Below are 17,830 nucleotides of genomic sequence, written 5' to 3' on the forward strand. Positions count from 1 at the left end.
GGCCCTGAGTGTTTGAGGGAGACGAAGAATTTCAGACAGCGTTCAGCATAGGAGTCTCTTATATAGCCAAAACTGTTAAAGTGACTGAATTAAACATGAAAACTTAAGGTTTGGCATTGAAATGCTGTCATACGGCCAATAAGACAAATTTCTAGACGTGACCAAAAAGGAAGTTTTGGTGGATCTGGTGAACGTGGTAGCTGAAGGAGGGCCAAACAGATGAAACTTACCTAACCCACACGGATTGTGGAAGGTGAAAAGAAGAAAAACTATCTGAATATGATGCCAGGTTGCTGCAAGTTAGGCCGATTTCTTCTTGATGCCTACAGTTTGTCTGGCCCAGTTTGCTTTTGTTGTTAAATAAGCACATTTTTACGGACAAGTAATGAGACAAGAACTCTGCCCTCATCTGCTTGCAGTCTGCTATCTGTGGCCACAATGGAAATTTATTGACGTGCAGCAGAATAATCTGTGACTTCAATTTGATAATTAAAAGAAAGTAAAAATTGAAACGGTTCCTCAGTCAGCCAGGATGCCTGGGCAGAACATTTGTAATGAGAAGGTGAGAAAATACTTGTTAAGAGGTGAAAAAAAACCCTGATTTTGACTGCTTCACGCATTCATCTCTGGTTTATTAATAACATGGTTTTGTTGATAGTGTTAAAAAGCATTTAATGTTAATAATGTTAAAATAAATTCTAAATTTGTGCAGCTTATTGAAATATTTGTTATGGTGTTCAGGTATGTTTACTGGTACTCACTTGCCATGTTACCAGTTATTAATCATCATGTTTGCCTAATTTCCATGTTGCGATAGTGAAAGATTTTGCCTGTGTACACTTCTTAATATACTGCAGGTTATAAGTAGTTTTACCGATTTAATAGGATTGTTTATACTGCACGATACTAACCAGGGGGCTCCAAATAGTTGACTCTTAATCCAACTGTTTTAATTAGCAACAGTTTCATAAGCTTTGAATGAGGACATATATTCATTGGAAAGTAGGCTGAGACAATGAAACTCATTTTTATGTAAGATGTTTGCAAGTATTAGATGGCAATAGCTCAGCTGGTCTGAATTTAATTAGCAGCACAGAATCGAAGAACTCTGCTATATTCTCAGGCATCAGTGTTATATTTTTTAATTAAGCTTTAAAATGACCTAAAATCAGGGTGAGATGTTGTTGTGAATACTCTTTTTTTTCCCATGCCCACATGGAGTTCACTCTGACACTAGTGGAAGTTTGAGTTGTTTATGAATAGAAGAGTAAACTCTTTATATTTGAAGAGATGGCACTTGTGAATAATGCAAAAGATATATATGTACTGGAAGGGGTAGTTAAAACTGGGATGTGCACTTGAACCAAGTCTGGAGTAGGAGCAATTCTTAATGCAGCCAATGAAGTCAGTGTCAGGAAGTCCCACAGAAAGAAAATAGCCTTGAACAGGCAAGAGCGGGCTGCCTGCAGAATGTCACGTGTTAACAAAACCAGCCCTTAAACTGAATCTTTTTTTTTTTATTATTTTTAGAGCATTGGGTTTCATGATCATAAAACTATAACTAGGTTTATGCTAGTTGCTTCAAACTGCGAACAGAAGCTGTATATTTCATGAGCAGTTGAGTCCAGTGTTAAACAATGGCAGCTTCTGTGGGTGGAATAAATTTCTCATCACAGCTCAGGATGAATTTGTGCAGTCATTGGGGTCAGGGAGGTGGCTTCAGAAACCGTGAGGTCAGGCTGTTGTATGGATGAAATAACATACATGAATAAGGTCAACATTTTTTCTAGTTAGTATCCCAGACAATGTTTACTATAGAGACACAGTAATTTTTCTCTTCTAAAATAACGTGGAGGTTATATTGCAAGATGAAGTCAGGTATGTGTTCTGTACTATGCTGGACTGGGTTTCTATCATTAGGGGAAAAAAACCAAACTAGAGTTATGCTAGAGAAGGTAATACCCTGAGAAGTGCCAAAGGTCAGAGAATAAGCCAAATACCCCCTGGTTAAAGAAAAAAATATGTCTGTGAGTAAGATTATTCCATTAGTGTTTACTGTAGAGATGGCAGTACCTTCCGTGTATTTGTGCAGTAATTTTTTATACGCCTATGCAAGCTCTTCCTGCACGAGGAAGTCTGCCTGAGCAGTTTTAAAGGTATATGTATTAAGCGAAGTTTCTGTTACATATTTGCCTGCTATTTATCTTTGCCTGTAGATTGTAAACAGTGCACGCCAGATGCTGCCTTCTCTTCTTTCTTGTGCACTACTCCGAAGAAAAGACTTTAGATCTGGTTAGAGTTAATGGGTTTACCAGAAAAAGAGTAATTTTTGTAGCAGGAGGATGCTCACTTTACATGTTATGATAAAGATTCTTAGGTAATTTGTGTCTTTCTAATTGTAGAGGAGAGCTTAAAAAACACTTTGTTGCAGCACTACAGATTTTCTTATCTACAACTTTTATTCTGTATTTCTCTGTTACTTCTTTCCTTTTAAGGTATACACATTAAAACTCACAAAATACACATGGGCAAACTCAATTTTAATACTTCTTTTATTATAGTACTATCATTTACTTTGGTAAATTCGTATCCCTGTTTAAAGTGCCTTAAAGCAATTAAAACTTAGTTTAAATTCAAGTATTGTAAAATGTACAGAGTATAAGCACAAAAAAAGCTGCATAGTGAAAACGCTAGAGCAGGCTAATACATTCAGGATGCCAAATACTCAAGTATTAACACCACCAGATCAGTATTAGGGTTAATGATAATTAACCAGCATCATACAGCAGATATAGAACTGTGGGTGTTAAAAATGCATTGTTCTTACCATTAACAAAAGATAGAAGCATAACTTAACACTGAAAGAATTTGTAGTATCAGTTTTTATAACACATGCCATAAGTAGTAAGGCAAATACTGACAATCTTTTACATGCTGCTGTGAATCCAGCAAAAACTGTACGTGTTTTCTCTAGATTCTGAGCCCCTGCAATCCCAGTGATTTCGCTGAGAGTTTGAGACATCCATGCCTCTTAAAAATCCTCATAAACATTCATTCTTATCTTAATACAATTTTGCTTGAATTTTTGTTTGAAATTTGTCTCATAATGTTATGAATAAGCATGTCTGGGTTTGTATTTCTGTTTTTTTCAGTTTACAGGTGCAAGGTCTTCTACTGTACATTGTATTTGCCCTTAGCTACTTTGCGTAGTAGTGTGGGATGCTTAATGGTAGAATTTTACTTTGAATATTTAGCCCTTATTTTGTTCATTTAATTTGAAGCTATAATAGTTGTACCCTGGCATAATAGTGACTTGTTATGTGTACTAGATCAAGAGCATAACTTGCCTATAAAATTTGTTGGAAGAGGAATTCGTTGAAGATATTTTAAGTCACATCATTGTTATAACATGGCATTGAAACGATTGGTTGACTCCTTACATTTGAGCAATTAACGGGTATAATTTTACTTGCTATGGCTAAGAAAGTTGTAGTACAGATATGTGTGGACAAATAAGAGAACGTTTGATTTTCAGTGGAAATTACTGCTTCAAAATCAGTGGAACAATAGGGCTAAAGTATTAGTCATTTGTAGCAACACTTTTAAAAAATGTGTGTATAATTATGTAAGGGAAAGACATTTTTGCTCAGTTGTTGCCTAAAAAAAAATTTAAAAATACCAGCCACTTTAAAAAGAAAATTCTTTGTTAATAGTTTATGTATTTTAAGAGCATCTTTTTATGTAATTTTTGTTGTTAGAAAGTATTATTTTAAAATACATTTCAAGAAGTATGACATTTGTGATATAAATTATTACAAGGATTCATCAGTCAATATGTGTATGCAATATTGAATAATCAAGAGAATGAAATATGCAGTTCTCATTTCCAGAAAGAGAAAACAAGTTCTCTTTTACAAAGGCAGAATATGTCAAAGTATAAAGTTAGAGTTTAATTTTTTAAATATTTGGTGAAATTCTACAAAACAACAACAATAATGAGAAAATTAAAGGGCTGCACCCAGAGTATAAAACTAGTAGAAGTTAGGTTTCTTGGAATCTTAACTCCCTTGCTCTTCTCCCTTTCTTTTAAAAGATAGGTGTGTTTTTATTGTATTAATCAAGTACTTTGTAAGATTTCATAGTTGTAGCAAGATAGCAGGCTATGTAAGTCCATCTACAGTTTATTTCCAGAGCCCATTGGAGATGAACTTTGGGTTAACTTGCTGTAGGCTAAGGTTTGATGGAAGGAATACTGCAAGATCTCCTCATTACCAGCCTGACTTCGATGTCGGGAAGAGTTTTCTTTTTAGCGTGTAAACATCCTTCATCCGTTGCTGCTAGGTGGAGATCAAAGCGCAACGAAACTGATTTTTTCCTTAAGCGGGGGTTGTCCTTAAAGAAAGAACCTTCCCATTCTTTAATGACTTCATCCACTTTTTCTGTCCTGAAACAATAAAGCAAATGTATTTATGATCCCTCAGGCAACATGAAATATCTGTCTTCAGGACTGCTTTTAAAATGTAGAGAGAAATTGCATTATAAAGTGTCAAGTTATTTTAGAATGGTACTGAAATACTAGAATTTTCTTTTTTTTCACAGGTTCATTCTTCAGAAAAGCTACATAAAGGGTGAGGGTTCGTTATATTCTTGTTTTTGTACTTTTAAGTAGGCATGGATACAAAACCACCGCTCCAAACAGAGCAGGCAGTTTGTTTCCAAGGAGAAAGTTTGGAATTCAAGCTCAAAAACTCTGCAAGAAACCTCCATACTGTAGTGGGCAGGACTGAATTCCTGCACCTGAAAACCTTCAAAGTAGGGAGGAGAAAAATCAAGTTCAGATCCAAACCTCAGAATGTAGAGCTACAGTAAATTAACAAAAGAAAAAATAAGGCAAAAGTAAAATATGGACAATTGAAAACCCAGTATTTAGGCACCCAAATACTATTGATTTAATCCTCTAAGTATGTGTCAAGATCCAGATCTGAAAGTCCAACTCTGGGGGCCTTACTCAGGTTGAGTAAACTTTACCCAGCTGAGTGTCCCCGTGCAGATCTGCTGGAGTGAGTAAGATGAACAAAGCTCCTGTATGAAAAATCAGCTTCGGGTATGGAACGTATATGGTGGACCATATGATGGCATTAATTTTGAATCCTAATTTCTACATGTTTTCAACAAGTATTAGTGACACGGTACACTACAGTTTGTGTTAAATGCCAGTCCACAAAAGAGCTTGAAGAGCAGTAGAAAAAAATAGAATGAGGCAATCCAATGCTATTAAAGTAATTTAAGGTGAATAATACATACTAACAGACTTTCCCATGCCCACTTAGAAGCCAAGCTCTCCGTTCCCTGTGTAGTAATTGGTGAAACGTACGAGTTTCCAAATAGCAAGTTGGAGCAGCCAAGCCTGAATTTATGTGCATAAATATGCCCCAGAGGGACTTCACAAACATGGTATGGGCTTTTTTGCTTTCAGCCGTAACTAAATGAATTATTCATAGTTTCATTCTTGACAGAAATAGAAATTATAAATCAGAAGCATCATCATGATATTGATTAGGAAGTAAATGCTAATAAAAAGAACTTTAAAATTTAATTTGTTGTTAAAACATGCCATTCAATATAACTTGAACTATCATTGTTGTTCTGGAGCTTCTTGGCTCTATGTGAATGATATAACAGATACTAAATAAAGGAAAACTCAGAGCTATTGAAATATAATGCCCACCATTTACTTTCAGTTATTATTTTGTTAAATTCATGTTTATCTTACTGTACAGTGCCGTGAGCTTCAGCGCTTTCCTTCATAATATTTCCATCTAGGATTGCTTGTTTTGTCATCAGTTCCACCTTCTCAGTTTCATGCTTCTTTACACCATCTGTAAAAGAAAATGCAGATATATTAGGCATAGAGTAAGGTCAGGACACATGACCTAGAGGTATTTTTCCTCCTCCTGTATTGGAAGAAGATCCTTTCGTAATAGCCAGTAATTTGTCAATAGTTAGGAACCTCCTTTAGACCATAATCCCCTAAGGGGAAAGTGCCTAAAAACTCACCTGAAGGCAGTGTAAAGGCAATCTTGCTAGTGGTAGGCTTTTTGTCATCCTTCTGGTCACCTACAGCGCAACGAAACCTGAAAAAAAAAATAAATTACAGTCATCTAATAATATTGAATTACTTTAATCCAAACCTTTTCTTATAAGCAGCTATGAAAAATTTAAAAATATGAGGACCATGTGAAGTTCCGTTTGATTGTAACAACTATTTGTTAGGAATTCTCATTCTGAGTATAGAACAAAGAAAGTTATGGCAAATGTCTGTGCAATTTCCGACAGTTTTTAGTTGGTTTGTTGTGTGCCAAGAAGAGTTATTTAATTTTATTAATACTGAATTGTATGGATTTTCACAGATTTAGAAGTATTGAATCTGTAACTCACTCCCCAGTCTGTAATCTTGTTATGCAAACGTGTGAGGTTCCTGGACTGAGATCCGCCACTTTCTGTAGAAAGGACTGAGGGAGGCAACGTTCCACTGAAAGATGTCAGAATCAGGTGCCTGTTTTTTTTAAGATAACAGTGCTGAGTGCAAGATATGATATTACGCCTTTTCCTTATTGCCTTTCCTTGTTGCTTACCTGTGTATAGCTGCCCCTCTTGTGTCTGCATTTCAAAATACTTGTGTTTGTGTGCCAGGGAAAGGGCAGACGGGAAGAGTTACAGCCAAGGCAAAATGTCCCTGGAAGGCATATTCTTAAATAGCATCCTAGTGTGTAGACCCTTCCAGATGTGTGCCTTAACACACCTGGAATGACACCGAGTAGTACAAGCTCCATGTGTGAATGGCCATCTGCCACGTGAGGAGCCCTGAACTCCTCTCCCAGAGCCACATGCCTCTGGACTTGCTTCAGGAGTGGCCTGAGACAGACGTAGCCCACAGCGAGCAGCTACCGGGCTGCAAAGTCTGCATCAACACGCAGTGCTTCCAGGGAGGATGCAGGAAGCATGCTATTACCTTACGATGTATCCTGGAGATGCCCTGAGCTCCAGAAAGTGTGGAGTCAGTGAAGTTAAAGTGAAACCGTTTCTAAGGATTTTATACTGTAATTTTTTAATGATTGGTTCATGTATTTACAATTCTGGTGATTATTTCAATGAGAAGTTCTGCAATGGAAGATAAATCTGAGTACTTTTTCTCTAAACAAGTACCTGTTCTCTTCTTGCTCAAGCAGACTGCGATATGTTGCTATCTCCTCCTCCAGTTTCATCCTCGTGTTCAGGAGAATTTCATGCTCTTGCAGCTGTTTCTCAATACCTCTTCTCACGTCCAGGAGCTCTTTCTCTAAGCATTCAATCTCAGATTCTAAATTTTGTAGTTGCATGTGGTACTGCTGCTCGGTGGCACGCAATGAACGTTCCAAACCCTTTTCCTGTGAAATTTAACTCATATTTTAAGGTTTGGAAAGTGTATGTGTAAAGATCTTATATGTACTTTTCATTAACAATCTGTGTATTTTTACATCAGTTCTTTTAAGAGTATTCTTTACGATCAGGAGTAAAGCTTTCAAGATAATACTTTTGCTGAGAAATTTTCCATTAAAATCTGTAATAATTTAAGATAGGATAAAAAATGTAGCCGCCTGTTGTACCAGCAATCCACTACCATGGAGCTTACAGATCTCTGATTTTACCTGTATGGTTAAACCGATATCCAGCTCAGTACCCTATGAAAACTGAGTAGTCTATGTGCTCTTGTAGCTTGTCTATATTACTGAATTCAGTAAATTGCTGACATATTTTATTGTGAATAAATTGATAAATTTGGTCCACACATTCAAAAAAAGTTACAAATGTGATGTGAATTGGTTAGGCAGAATACCTGGGGACTTGAGGAGGGAGTATCGTGCAGATGTATGTTTGGCAGGCGTGAGAACACAAAAACACGCGGATATTGAATGGCAGATGCTGAATCGAAACATATGATACTTGTAAACGTGAGCAAATGACCAGCTTAGTGCTGGGTTAGTGCTGTGTGACAAGCTGATAATCCGCCACAGAGCTATGCATTTCTGAGCGTGTTGTACTTCTGCTGTATAGTGGATGTGATTGTTACATAAACTGAACTGTGGAATAGTTTACATCAAGAAAAAGATTTTTTTTTTTTCCAGGAGACTTTTAAGTTTCCTTTTCTGATGCTTACCACAGCGTGGAGAGATTCAATTTCAATCTGCATGTGGTGCCACTGCCGTCTCGCTTCACAAAGTTCTGCTCTGGCTGCCTTTAATGCCTCTGCATCTTTGTCCATTCTTTTAATCGTAGCTTCTTCTAGCTTCAGGGGTTATAAAAATGATAGCAATATTAAAAAATAGTCAAACAATGAAAATAAAATAGATACATAAAAATCCCCAGTAGGAGTTTTTTGAGAGCCATATAAATTTGTTAATGCTAACAGTGATGAGTTAATATTTTATGTACCATGTAGACGGGAAGCCCTTATCCTGCTGTGTTTGTGGGAGGTAGTTTGACACGTCTTGAACGTATTTGTTGTTGAGGAATTTCCATACAAATCAACCAGTTGTATTTAGATCTTACTCTTACTCACAACTAGATAAATGGGCTTAACTTCATGGAAATTAGAGGAATTGCAGTCAGTTCAAGACTCCAGGTTTGAATAAGGTTCTTTGTTTTTAATGTATTTTTGATTTCTGAGAACAGCTTTGTAGAGAAGGAGCACTTTTGAGTGGTTGCATGAATATATCACAATTGACAATTGCTGTAATTATGTTTTTGCCTGATCTAGTCATTGACTAGATTTCAGATTGTCATTTGAGAGCAAGTACTTCCACTCATTTAAATATGAGTGACATCTTTATCCAAATCTACAACTTTTCCTTGTCCTCTAAGGACAGGTTATTTAAGGTTTACCTGTCACAGGAGAGATAGGTAACTCATGTTAGATGTGACAGTTCAGAAGTGAAGTGCCTATTCTAAGCTGATTGTTCTGCTTTTGAAAGTTATTGTTCCTGTTTGATTCTGAGTTTTACTGCAAGTGGTGAAGGTGCCATAAGCCCTTGAAACAATACGTGCTCTTTTGCATATTTTACTGCTTTATGTAGGTTCATATGATGCCATCAACTTGAAGGAAATAAGCTCTTTAATTCAGGTCTTATGAAGCAAGTAAAATAAGTTCCTAATCCCCCCTTGTAACATACTGACTTGCTGTAAATTTACCATGCCATCATTTGGGTTAAAAATCTAGATTTGGCTAATCCTCTTGCTTTTTGCCTGGATACTGCAGAATTTATGTGACAAGGTTATACCCATGCACTTTGGCTGCTCTGTGCCAAACACAAATATACGCTTGGCTTAACTCTCGGGTTTACGGCTGCTGTGTGGCACTGGGTTTCCATGCGGATCAGCCAGATTGCAGCAGTGCTCTGGCCTGTGGTAAAAAAAAAACCTCCAGAATTCCTGCAATACCTGACAAGTACAACAGGGTGATATAATACCTAATTTTCACCCTGAATTTCTTGACATTTGGTGGCTGAAAATTGTTGTGTCATTTTATTTCAAAGTCCAGTTGGGTTTTAGAGATGTTTTGTATGTAAATCTATAATAGTAGCATGTGTGTTGATAACATTTAATCAATCTATATGAAAGAAAAAATATATTTGCCGAAGAGTATGACATAATTTTACTGTGAACAATATAACATAGCCCTGAAAAGGTACAGTTTTCTTTAATATAGGTGCTAAAAATGGTAAAGCTTTCCGTATATAAATGGATTCTTTACATTGCCTTTGATTTTCACCCTTCTCTTTTCCTCTGGGATAACTGAATGGTGCTAGAGGTTACCAGGTTACAGCATATGTCATCATTTTTTAAATCACAACAATATCACTGTTGCAGGTACAGAAAAGCATCCAGATGAATTACATGGCATTCTTTTAGTGTGAATTTCATACCCTGAACAAAATCTATTTCCGTATCTTCTAGTTCACGTCTTACTGCAGTAAAATCAGAATCCCTTCCCCAATAATATGCTGCATTGAAAAGGAAATACTGTACCTCATAGAGGCTGAGGGAGGAATTGTACGGACAGGGCTTGTCTCCTTCCTCTGGAAGGTGTGTGTCTGTATGAAGTCATTACCTGGGTCCTCGCTGGGCTGACGGTCTCTATCTGATTTCTGGTGCTGAGCGTTTCATACTTTGCCCCGCTCTGACTGAGGAGCCGGGCCAGCTCCATCCTCCATCCTCCATCCTCCGCCCCGCCGGGCGCTGCCGCTGGGCCGGGCTGGTGCAGCGCTGGCGGGAGGCAGCGCCTGCCGCCGCCCTTAAAGCTGCACAGCACCATTTCCGAGCTCCCAGTCGTCCCTAAACGCTAGTTTAATACAGCAAAGATCTGCCACTTCTGCACTGATTAAAGTAACGATGCCTAAATTCTGCCCTGAAATGAATATATGCCATGTCTTTATGTTGCTGTTACACTATAACTGTGTTTTTTTAATAACCTCAGAAACGTGAGGTTAAGAGATACAAAGCAAAGGACAAAATTACAGGTACACAGCATGAAAGTGCAGTCGCAGAGGGGAAGGGAAGGGAGCAGCTTCCCAGCGCTGCACCTGTACTGGTGGCAGAGCTGCCGGACTGGGCCTTCGCCAGGCACTGTGCAGCACTGGAGCAGGTTGTTTGGGGAGGTTACGGGATTTCCATCCTTGAAGGTTTTTAAGACTCAGCGAGGCAAAGTCTCAGGTGTCTGACCTAATCTGGTGTTGAGGACTGTCCCGCTTTGAAAAGGAGCTGGGCCCCCAGACATCCTCTCACCAACATTTGGGTGTTTCTATGGGCAGGAGCACAAAAAGCGGGAGAGGAGCCAGCGCTACTGGGGGTAAGATGCTTGTGTGCTTTGCGGGGCTCAGCTCCCCATCTGCAGAGCGCAAAGTTCGGGTGGATTAACACTTCAAACATAGCTAACTGCTGTTCCCTTCACAGAATATCAGATTTGTAGGATTCTTATACCTTTCCTGACATCTGACAGGGAGGTAGAAAGTGTAGGTTCTTTGCTGTGTTACGTATTCTGCAAATAATTCTTAATTTCCTGGCTCTGTAGCTACTGTATGATCCCAATGATCTTGTCCACTAATAACAGCTCTTACCTATTTTTCGAATTTTTTTTTCAGTAATGGACAATACCAGATATTTAGTAAAAAAAATCAGATTTCAGGAAAAAAAAAAAAATCACTAAGTAGAACGCATTTTTAGGCTCCAAATAAGAATATACATCAGTAAAATGAGAAAAAAAGGCAGCAAACTTTTGCAAGATGCTCATCTTTTTAGAAGTCAAAGTATTACACCACTTGAAAGTCTCGTGTGCATAGGGCTTTCTTGTTCTCGGCTCTGTCTGCTGGCATGTGTCAAAGGATCCTGTGTTCTGAGGTTGTTTTTCTTAGCTGGCTGCTTTTCATCTGTCCTGGACTGAGATGAGAATGTTTTGTTGTCCACTAACTTTTCTACAAGTGTCTTAATTATTCTAGTTTTATGTAGTTCTAAAACCGAAATATTGACCGTGGTTTTCATTGATGGTATGAGAACAGTCACATAATAAAAACATTAGGAATCCATCAAACAAGCATAAGATGATATACCTTAGGACAGGATAAGCATTCATAGGAAGAGCCTATGTATTTAAGCAAATAAGAACTTGAAATGTAATTTAAAATCTTCCTTTTTCTTTGCATCACAATGCTGATTGCTTACAGTTTGCCTTCAGTTCCCTGGGACTCTGAATGTTTTGTTTACATTGGGCAAAGCCAACGCTGTCTAGTGTCCAGAAATGAAACCAGAAATGTGTAAGAAATATGATACAGAGGTCTGCAGGGAGATTGGCCCCACTAACCAAACTTTATGCATCAACGAGCATCTATGGATCAATCTTCATATTACCAGGAGCTAAATATTTGCCAGTTGATACAATTTTTAAAAGCTTTTAAAAAAGAAATTAGCACTAATGCTTGCTTTTCACACCTTTTTTTTCAGGTGTAAAGGGAACATCTGGCTACGAGATCTCTGAAGGCTAAAGGTAGGTGTAAGCAGCTATATCTTTGCTAGGATTCCTGTAATTTTAAATTCTAGCTACTTTCAATGTTCATATTCTATTACAGACGTTAGATTTTAGTTAACTTTAGAGTTCAGATACTGTGCATCAATTATTTGGATTCTTGGTACAGTGTACTAACGCTATAGTGATTGCAAACTGTGCTGATTTACCATTGTTGCGTTCTCTCAAGGTGATAGCTGGAGGGGTTTCTAGATTTTACATACATCAAAACTGCATCCTAGGCGGTTCTCAGTCATCTTTTAGACCGTAATGGTAAATTCAGGGTTAATGTGTATGTAGCTAAACTGCAGGATTATTCAGTGGAAATCTACATTGAATGAGGTAGGGAATAATGATTTCACAGCAATCACAGTTGCAGTCCTTGAGGTATGTACATTATTTCATATTTCTTTGTATACAATTATTCTGAAAGTATATATGTCTTTGGAAGAAGATGACATAAGAGACATATTTTTCTTTTCAAAATGGAGATGCTGTCAATAATGGGGAAGATGATATGGTTTCAGGTTTTCCATACAGGAGAAAAAAATTATGGGTAGGGAAGAAAGATGATGAATGCTGTCCTGTCTTAGGAAGAGAAAAAATGTCCTTCGGTCTATAATCTTAAAATTTCTCTATAATTGTCCTCTTGGTAATCACACTCAGCTACATAAACAACCTCAAATTGTCTATTTCTGATATTATTTTCATTTATGTTGTAATTATTTTAATTAAAAAATGTGGTCTGCAACAGTAAAAAATATTATTCATCTACATTGCGTGTCGTGAGATTCTTTTCATTTATTTATCATCACTGCTTTTAAAGGCGGGAAAAAAAGAGGCACGCTTGTGTTCCATGCTTTTAGAAATGAAATTACTTCCTTAAATTGTTGAAGTTGGTGCATTTGCTCAAGAGGTTTTCAAGTTCTTCCCTCTTTGTACTGTCATATATAGAAGATTCTTCTATTTCATTTCTTTGGGTTATTTATTACAGTACTTTTTCTTTAATTTACTGGATTTTAGATGTTGCGATTCTACCATGCTGATTTAGTTCTTTGATTATTGTTTTATTTACCTTGGTTTTTATTGATTTTTATTGTTTCCAAGCAGGAAGCTGAAAAAATGCTAGTAGTGGTTTTTATAAAAGGCAGAATGGAAGCACAGTATGAAGTCTGTGCTCCCGTTAACATTTTAGTTTGGGTCAGGTGCTTGAGGGATGTGATAGAATGTGCAGAACGTTTGTGTTCTAGAGACACAGGAATATCCATGTAGGAGGTCACAATAATTTCTTCGTCTTACCTGAGAATCACACAAAAATTGCCAACGCTTTGGCTCAAGAGCCAAAGGCTCAGGTGTGAACTGTAAGGGGATTGTATTTTGGTTCATAATTTTGTTCTGGATGAGATTCCCTTAAATAGTTCATTTGAGATGGGCATTCGGAAGCCAAATTCAGGATCCGCAAGCCCATGGTGTGCTCCCAGCAGATGGCACCCCGGGCCATGGGACACTGCTCCGCCGGGCTGTCCCGTCCCTCCTTGTGTTGTGCCGTTTGCAAAGGCTTCTCCTTTAAACTGATAGCTTTAATTTTAAGTTATTAAGTATTCCTTTAATCCCGCATTTAAATAGCTTTTTTAACATGTATGCGTTCTAGCATTGGATTGATTTCTTTAAATTAATGGGGAATACCTTACCGCAGCCATAGTATATCGTAAAGCAAAATACCCAACAAAATGCCAGATATGGATCAGGAGCAGCAGTCCGAAATGAAGAATAAAGGGAGACTAATATCTTAAAGCTTGTTGAGTCCTTTTTATTAATCAAGAAAACTGGAAAGTGAGGTCAGAATAGCAAAATTATTTTATCTATTAATTACTAAAAATTATGAAAAAGCATATCTAATTGAATGTCTAATGTGTGCACCATGCTTCCATCTATTGAACAAAGAATTGATGATATATTTAAAGAACACCATAAAAATAATACATGTAATGCCAATAGACTGAAGCAGAAAATATATTGCATGACAGCTAAGAATGAAAATGCAGGGTTTGTTTTACGTAAAAGAATCTTAGTAAAAAGCAAATCTATTTTTACCACTTCATACAAAAGAACAAAATTATTTATCCATTTTGGCTTTGAAAGAAACATGGAGTGAACGGATCCTTTGCAGTATCAGATTGTGCCTTATATCTTCTCTTCAACTTCCTTAACGTGGGATGCAACAACTTTTCCATCTACCACTTCTTCAACAATTGTCTTGATCTTTCTAGTTTTGGTAGGATCTAAATAAACAAAACAAAACAAATATTTATCAAAGTGTTAAAAATTATAAACCAGAGCAGCACGCGTACATGAACAGTTGCATCTTTCCTTTCAAATTGTCGGCTTCTTCTGATGAACTCTATGATGTAGTTAAACAGAATAGCATGTATTATTTTATTTACAAGAATGACTTTAGAAACAAAATTTTACTCAGTCAAGTTCTACCTACCCTGAGAAGAATCCAGTGATTGCGTTTGTGATTTGGACCCTGTCAAGGATGAGCTTTCAAATGTAACTCCCTGTCCTGCGCTCCTAAAAGTGAATGAGAGACACGCAATATTGCAGAGTGGTTGTCACGATCAGGAGACATTGTATTATTTTAGATACTGAGCAGAACGGTTCATTCTCCTTACGTAGAGTCTGTCTGTATTATTTCAGAATCATGGTATGTGCCTTGTGCTGTTTTGGTGAATACACCACTTGTTTATACCTCTTTTTTTCCTGGAAAGGGTGTTGCTACAGAAAATAAAAGAAAGGAGATATTTAATGTAAATTAGTTACTTACACAAACTCGCCATCCAGCAGGCGACGATAGGTTTCAATCTCCATTTCCAGGCGAGTCTTGATGTCTAGAAGTTGTTGATACTCTGCATTCTGGCGCTCCATGTCAGCCCTGACCTGAAACAGCTGAGACTCCAGGTTCCCAATCTGAAGTTGCATTTGTGAAAGCTGAGCGCAGTAACCTCCTTCCGTTTCTGCTAAAGTGTCCTCAAGGGATTTTTTCTGTGTAAGAAGGATATTAAATAATCTCTGATTGAGGAAAAAAAAATTCTTTACGAAGACAAAAGCAACTGAAATAGTCTAATGGGAGTAAGTATAGCCTCATTACTTAGAGATTTTTATTTTTTCTTCGTGAAATACCAGTTTGAAAACTGGCCTTTGCTGCTTCACTGCATGCGAATATAGAAGTTCATCTGCATTATAACATCCTACTTGCAATCCAATTATATATATTACTGCTATTTAGGAACTAAAAGAATGCAGGATTTAATAGGAAATAAATGCAAATCTTAAATCCTATAGATCTAACAACATTTTTGAAGTTGGACTATTAACTCTGACTAGTGAGCAGCTTCCTTAGAGCATACCATGGCAAGCTGAGATTGTAGTTCAATTTCCAAGCTCTGGAGAGTCCGTTTTAAGTCTGTGATCTCACTCTTGCCTGACTGAAGCTGCTCAGTATTGGTGGAGATTTCCCTTTTCAGCTCCCCGCTCTGAAATACAAGGAAGAATAGAGTGTAATTTTACTGTTACAAATATTTAACTCATTTTTACATCCAATTTGCTGAATTTGCTCTTTCTGGTTGTTACTTTTTCGTTGAACCATGCTTCGGCCTCTTTACGATTTTGCTCAGCAATGACTTCATACTGTCCCCTCATGTCATTCAGAAGCTTGGTCAGGTCAATTCCTGGAGCAGCATCCATTTCAACGCTGACTTGGCCAACTGCACTGCTTTGGATACCCTGAAGCTCCTGGAGAGATTTAAAATAAAGAAAAGTTTCTGTTAATAAAAGGCAAAATAGTTCTACCAAAAACATATATAGAGAAATATATGTGTGTATATTTCCTTCACTCTTGCATTTAGTGAACTCAAAAAAGAACAGCAAACAAAACAAATAATGAAACCAAGGAACTCCCACTGCCATAGATAAGGGAATAATTTGGTATTTCACAATTCCATCTGCCTTGTTGTGGATTCACAAAGGGAAAAAAAGTACCTCCTCATGATTCTTCTTGAGATAAGCCAGTTCTTCGTTCAGGCTTTCAATCTGCATCTCCAAATCAGCTCTTGTCAAGGTGAGCTCATCAAGAACTCTGCGCAGACCATTGATGTCGGCTTCCACACTCTGGCGAAGAGCCACTTCATTCTCATATCTGTAAAGAAAGTCATTAAATATCATTTTTTACGTGGTTAATGAGGTCAAATGGAAACTATTACTATGTACTTACATAGCTTTTACTATTAAATCTTAAAACACATAATTATTACAATATTTTTTAATAATTATGTTAAACAAAAGAGATTTTTAAATACATTTTCCCCCCCCTTGAAATATTAGTAAGAGGTTTTGTAATATTAAGATACACGTACTTCAGTCTGAAATCATCAGCAGCCAGTCTGGCATTATCAATCTGCAAAATGATTCTTGCATTGTCAATAGTTGCATTAATGATCTGGAATACAAACAGTGTTCAGAGAATGATTTTATAGCCCAATGGCTTTGCGGTTCAATATAGCTGTTTACATAACTGTAATCCTAAATACGATTATAATATTAGATGTAATTTGTTAGACTCTTGTATAATTTACTATGAAATACATAGGATGGATTTTCAGCTTCTGCACATCGGTGCACTTCACTTAATGCTAGAATACCAGTTTGCATTCTCTGACTAGATAGTTTATAACCTCTGAAGACCTTGCCAGGTGGTCTATTTCAGGAAATTAATTAGCGATATAAGAAATATGAAACTTATTAAAATTTAAACTTTGTAATCTGAAAGTTTGTAGAACTGGCTTCCATCACTGCCTTCTCCTTTATTCAAATTAGAGCAAGTCACACAGCATTGTGTGACAGAGATACAGAATTGCTGTTAATATACAAGAATTCCACACTTGATACCAGTGCAGTGTGACAGAGGTTATTACAAGCGTCGGTACTGTAGAATAAATTTGCTCTTGGTTTCTGAAAGGAAGTTATTTTTAGCCAAAATACTATCAGGTGAATTACAAATGTAAAGATACATTAAGTACATTGCTTTGCTACCTTGTTTCGAAGATCTTCAATTATAGGATAATATTTACTATAATCATTCCCAGCTCCAGGGACACCATCTGCGGGGCCGTTTTTCTCATACCACTCACGGATTTTGCGCTCCAGCTCAGTATTGGCATCCTCCAGAGATCGTACTTTGTCCAGATAAGCAGCCAGACGGTCATTGAGGTTCTGCATAGTTTCTTTTTTTGAGCCAGAAAGAAGGCCACCATCCCCAGCACCAGGGGTGCCAAAGCCACCTCCAAAACCAGATCCTGAGCCACTACCAAAGCCACCTCCAAAACTAGTGCCTGAGCTGCTGCCAAAACCACTTCCTAAACCTCCACCAAAACCACTTCCTAAACCTCCACCAAAACCACCACCTAAGCCACTTCCATAGCTACCACCTAACCCACCGCCAAAGCCTCCGCCGAAGCCACTACTTAAGCTGCCCCCAAAGCCCCCACTGAGGCCAGAGCCTGAGCCGAGCATAGAAGCAGCACCAAAACCTCCGCCAGATCCACCACCAAACCCAAGTCCGCTGCCACCAAAGCCTCCGCCACCGCTAGAACCAGACATTCTCAGAGATCCCCCACCAAGCCCACTGCGAGACGAGAGCTGCCGGGATCCACCACTTGTGCGCACAGACAGGGCCAT

The 17,830-nt window shown here is 37.7% G+C and overlaps 2 protein-coding genes across 2 annotated transcripts; both read right to left on the minus strand.

The window, feature by feature from the left end:
* Nucleotides 1–2,538: 2,538 nt before the first annotated feature.
* Nucleotides 2,539–10,285, minus strand: KRT222 (keratin 222). Its single transcript, XM_063354849.1, has 6 exons — nucleotides 10,148–10,285; nucleotides 8,198–8,326; nucleotides 7,207–7,427; nucleotides 6,058–6,134; nucleotides 5,774–5,879; nucleotides 2,539–4,444 (listed from the first exon to the last, which is right to left on the minus strand). Exons 1-6 carry the CDS (start codon nucleotides 10,241–10,243, stop codon nucleotides 4,231–4,233), a joined length of 843 nt encoding a protein of 280 aa, XP_063210919.1. The 5' UTR covers nucleotides 10,244–10,285; the 3' UTR covers nucleotides 2,539–4,230.
* A 3,948-nt stretch (nucleotides 10,286–14,233) lies between these two features.
* On the minus strand, nucleotides 14,234–17,830 carry LOC134524634 (keratin, type I cytoskeletal 12-like). The gene is made up of 8 exons (XM_063354823.1): nucleotides 17,186–17,830; nucleotides 16,510–16,592; nucleotides 16,136–16,292; nucleotides 15,728–15,889; nucleotides 15,505–15,630; nucleotides 14,922–15,139; nucleotides 14,586–14,668; nucleotides 14,234–14,376 (listed from the first exon to the last, which is right to left on the minus strand). The coding sequence occupies exons 1-8, from the start codon at nucleotides 17,828–17,830 to the stop codon at nucleotides 14,279–14,281; spliced, it is 1,572 nt and encodes a 523-aa protein (XP_063210893.1). The 3' UTR covers nucleotides 14,234–14,278.

Source organism: Chroicocephalus ridibundus, chromosome 17, assembly GCF_963924245.1.
Source record: "Chroicocephalus ridibundus chromosome 17, bChrRid1.1, whole genome shotgun sequence".
Taxonomy (NCBI): Eukaryota; Metazoa; Chordata; class Aves; order Charadriiformes; family Laridae; genus Chroicocephalus; species Chroicocephalus ridibundus.

Bases quoted from the DNA above. Each gene is read 5' to 3' on its own strand.
- LOC134524634 (XM_063354823.1), bottom strand. From the start codon at position 17,830: ATGGCCCTGTCTGTGCGCACAAGTGGTGGATCCCGGCAGCTCTCGTCT. The intron at 15,890-16,135 runs GTACTTTTTTTC...AAATCTCTCCAG, and splicing joins TCAAGAAGAATCATGAGGAG to GAGCTTCAGGGTATCCAAAG. The intron at 15,140-15,504 runs GTATGCTCTAAG...CTTCTTACACAG, and splicing joins TACAATCTCAGCTTGCCATG to AAAAAATCCCTTGAGGACAC.
- KRT222 (XM_063354849.1), bottom strand. From the start codon at position 10,243: ATGGAGCTGGCCCGGCTCCTCAGTCAGAGCGGGGCAAAGTATGAAACG. The intron at 7,428-8,197 runs GTAAGCATCAGA...TAAATTTCACAG, and splicing joins TTGAATCTCTCCACGCTGTG to GAAAAGGGTTTGGAACGTTC. The intron at 4,445-5,773 runs GTAAGATAAACA...TTATTGTTTCAG, and splicing joins GAAGCTCACGGCACTGTACA to GACAGAAAAAGTGGATGAAG.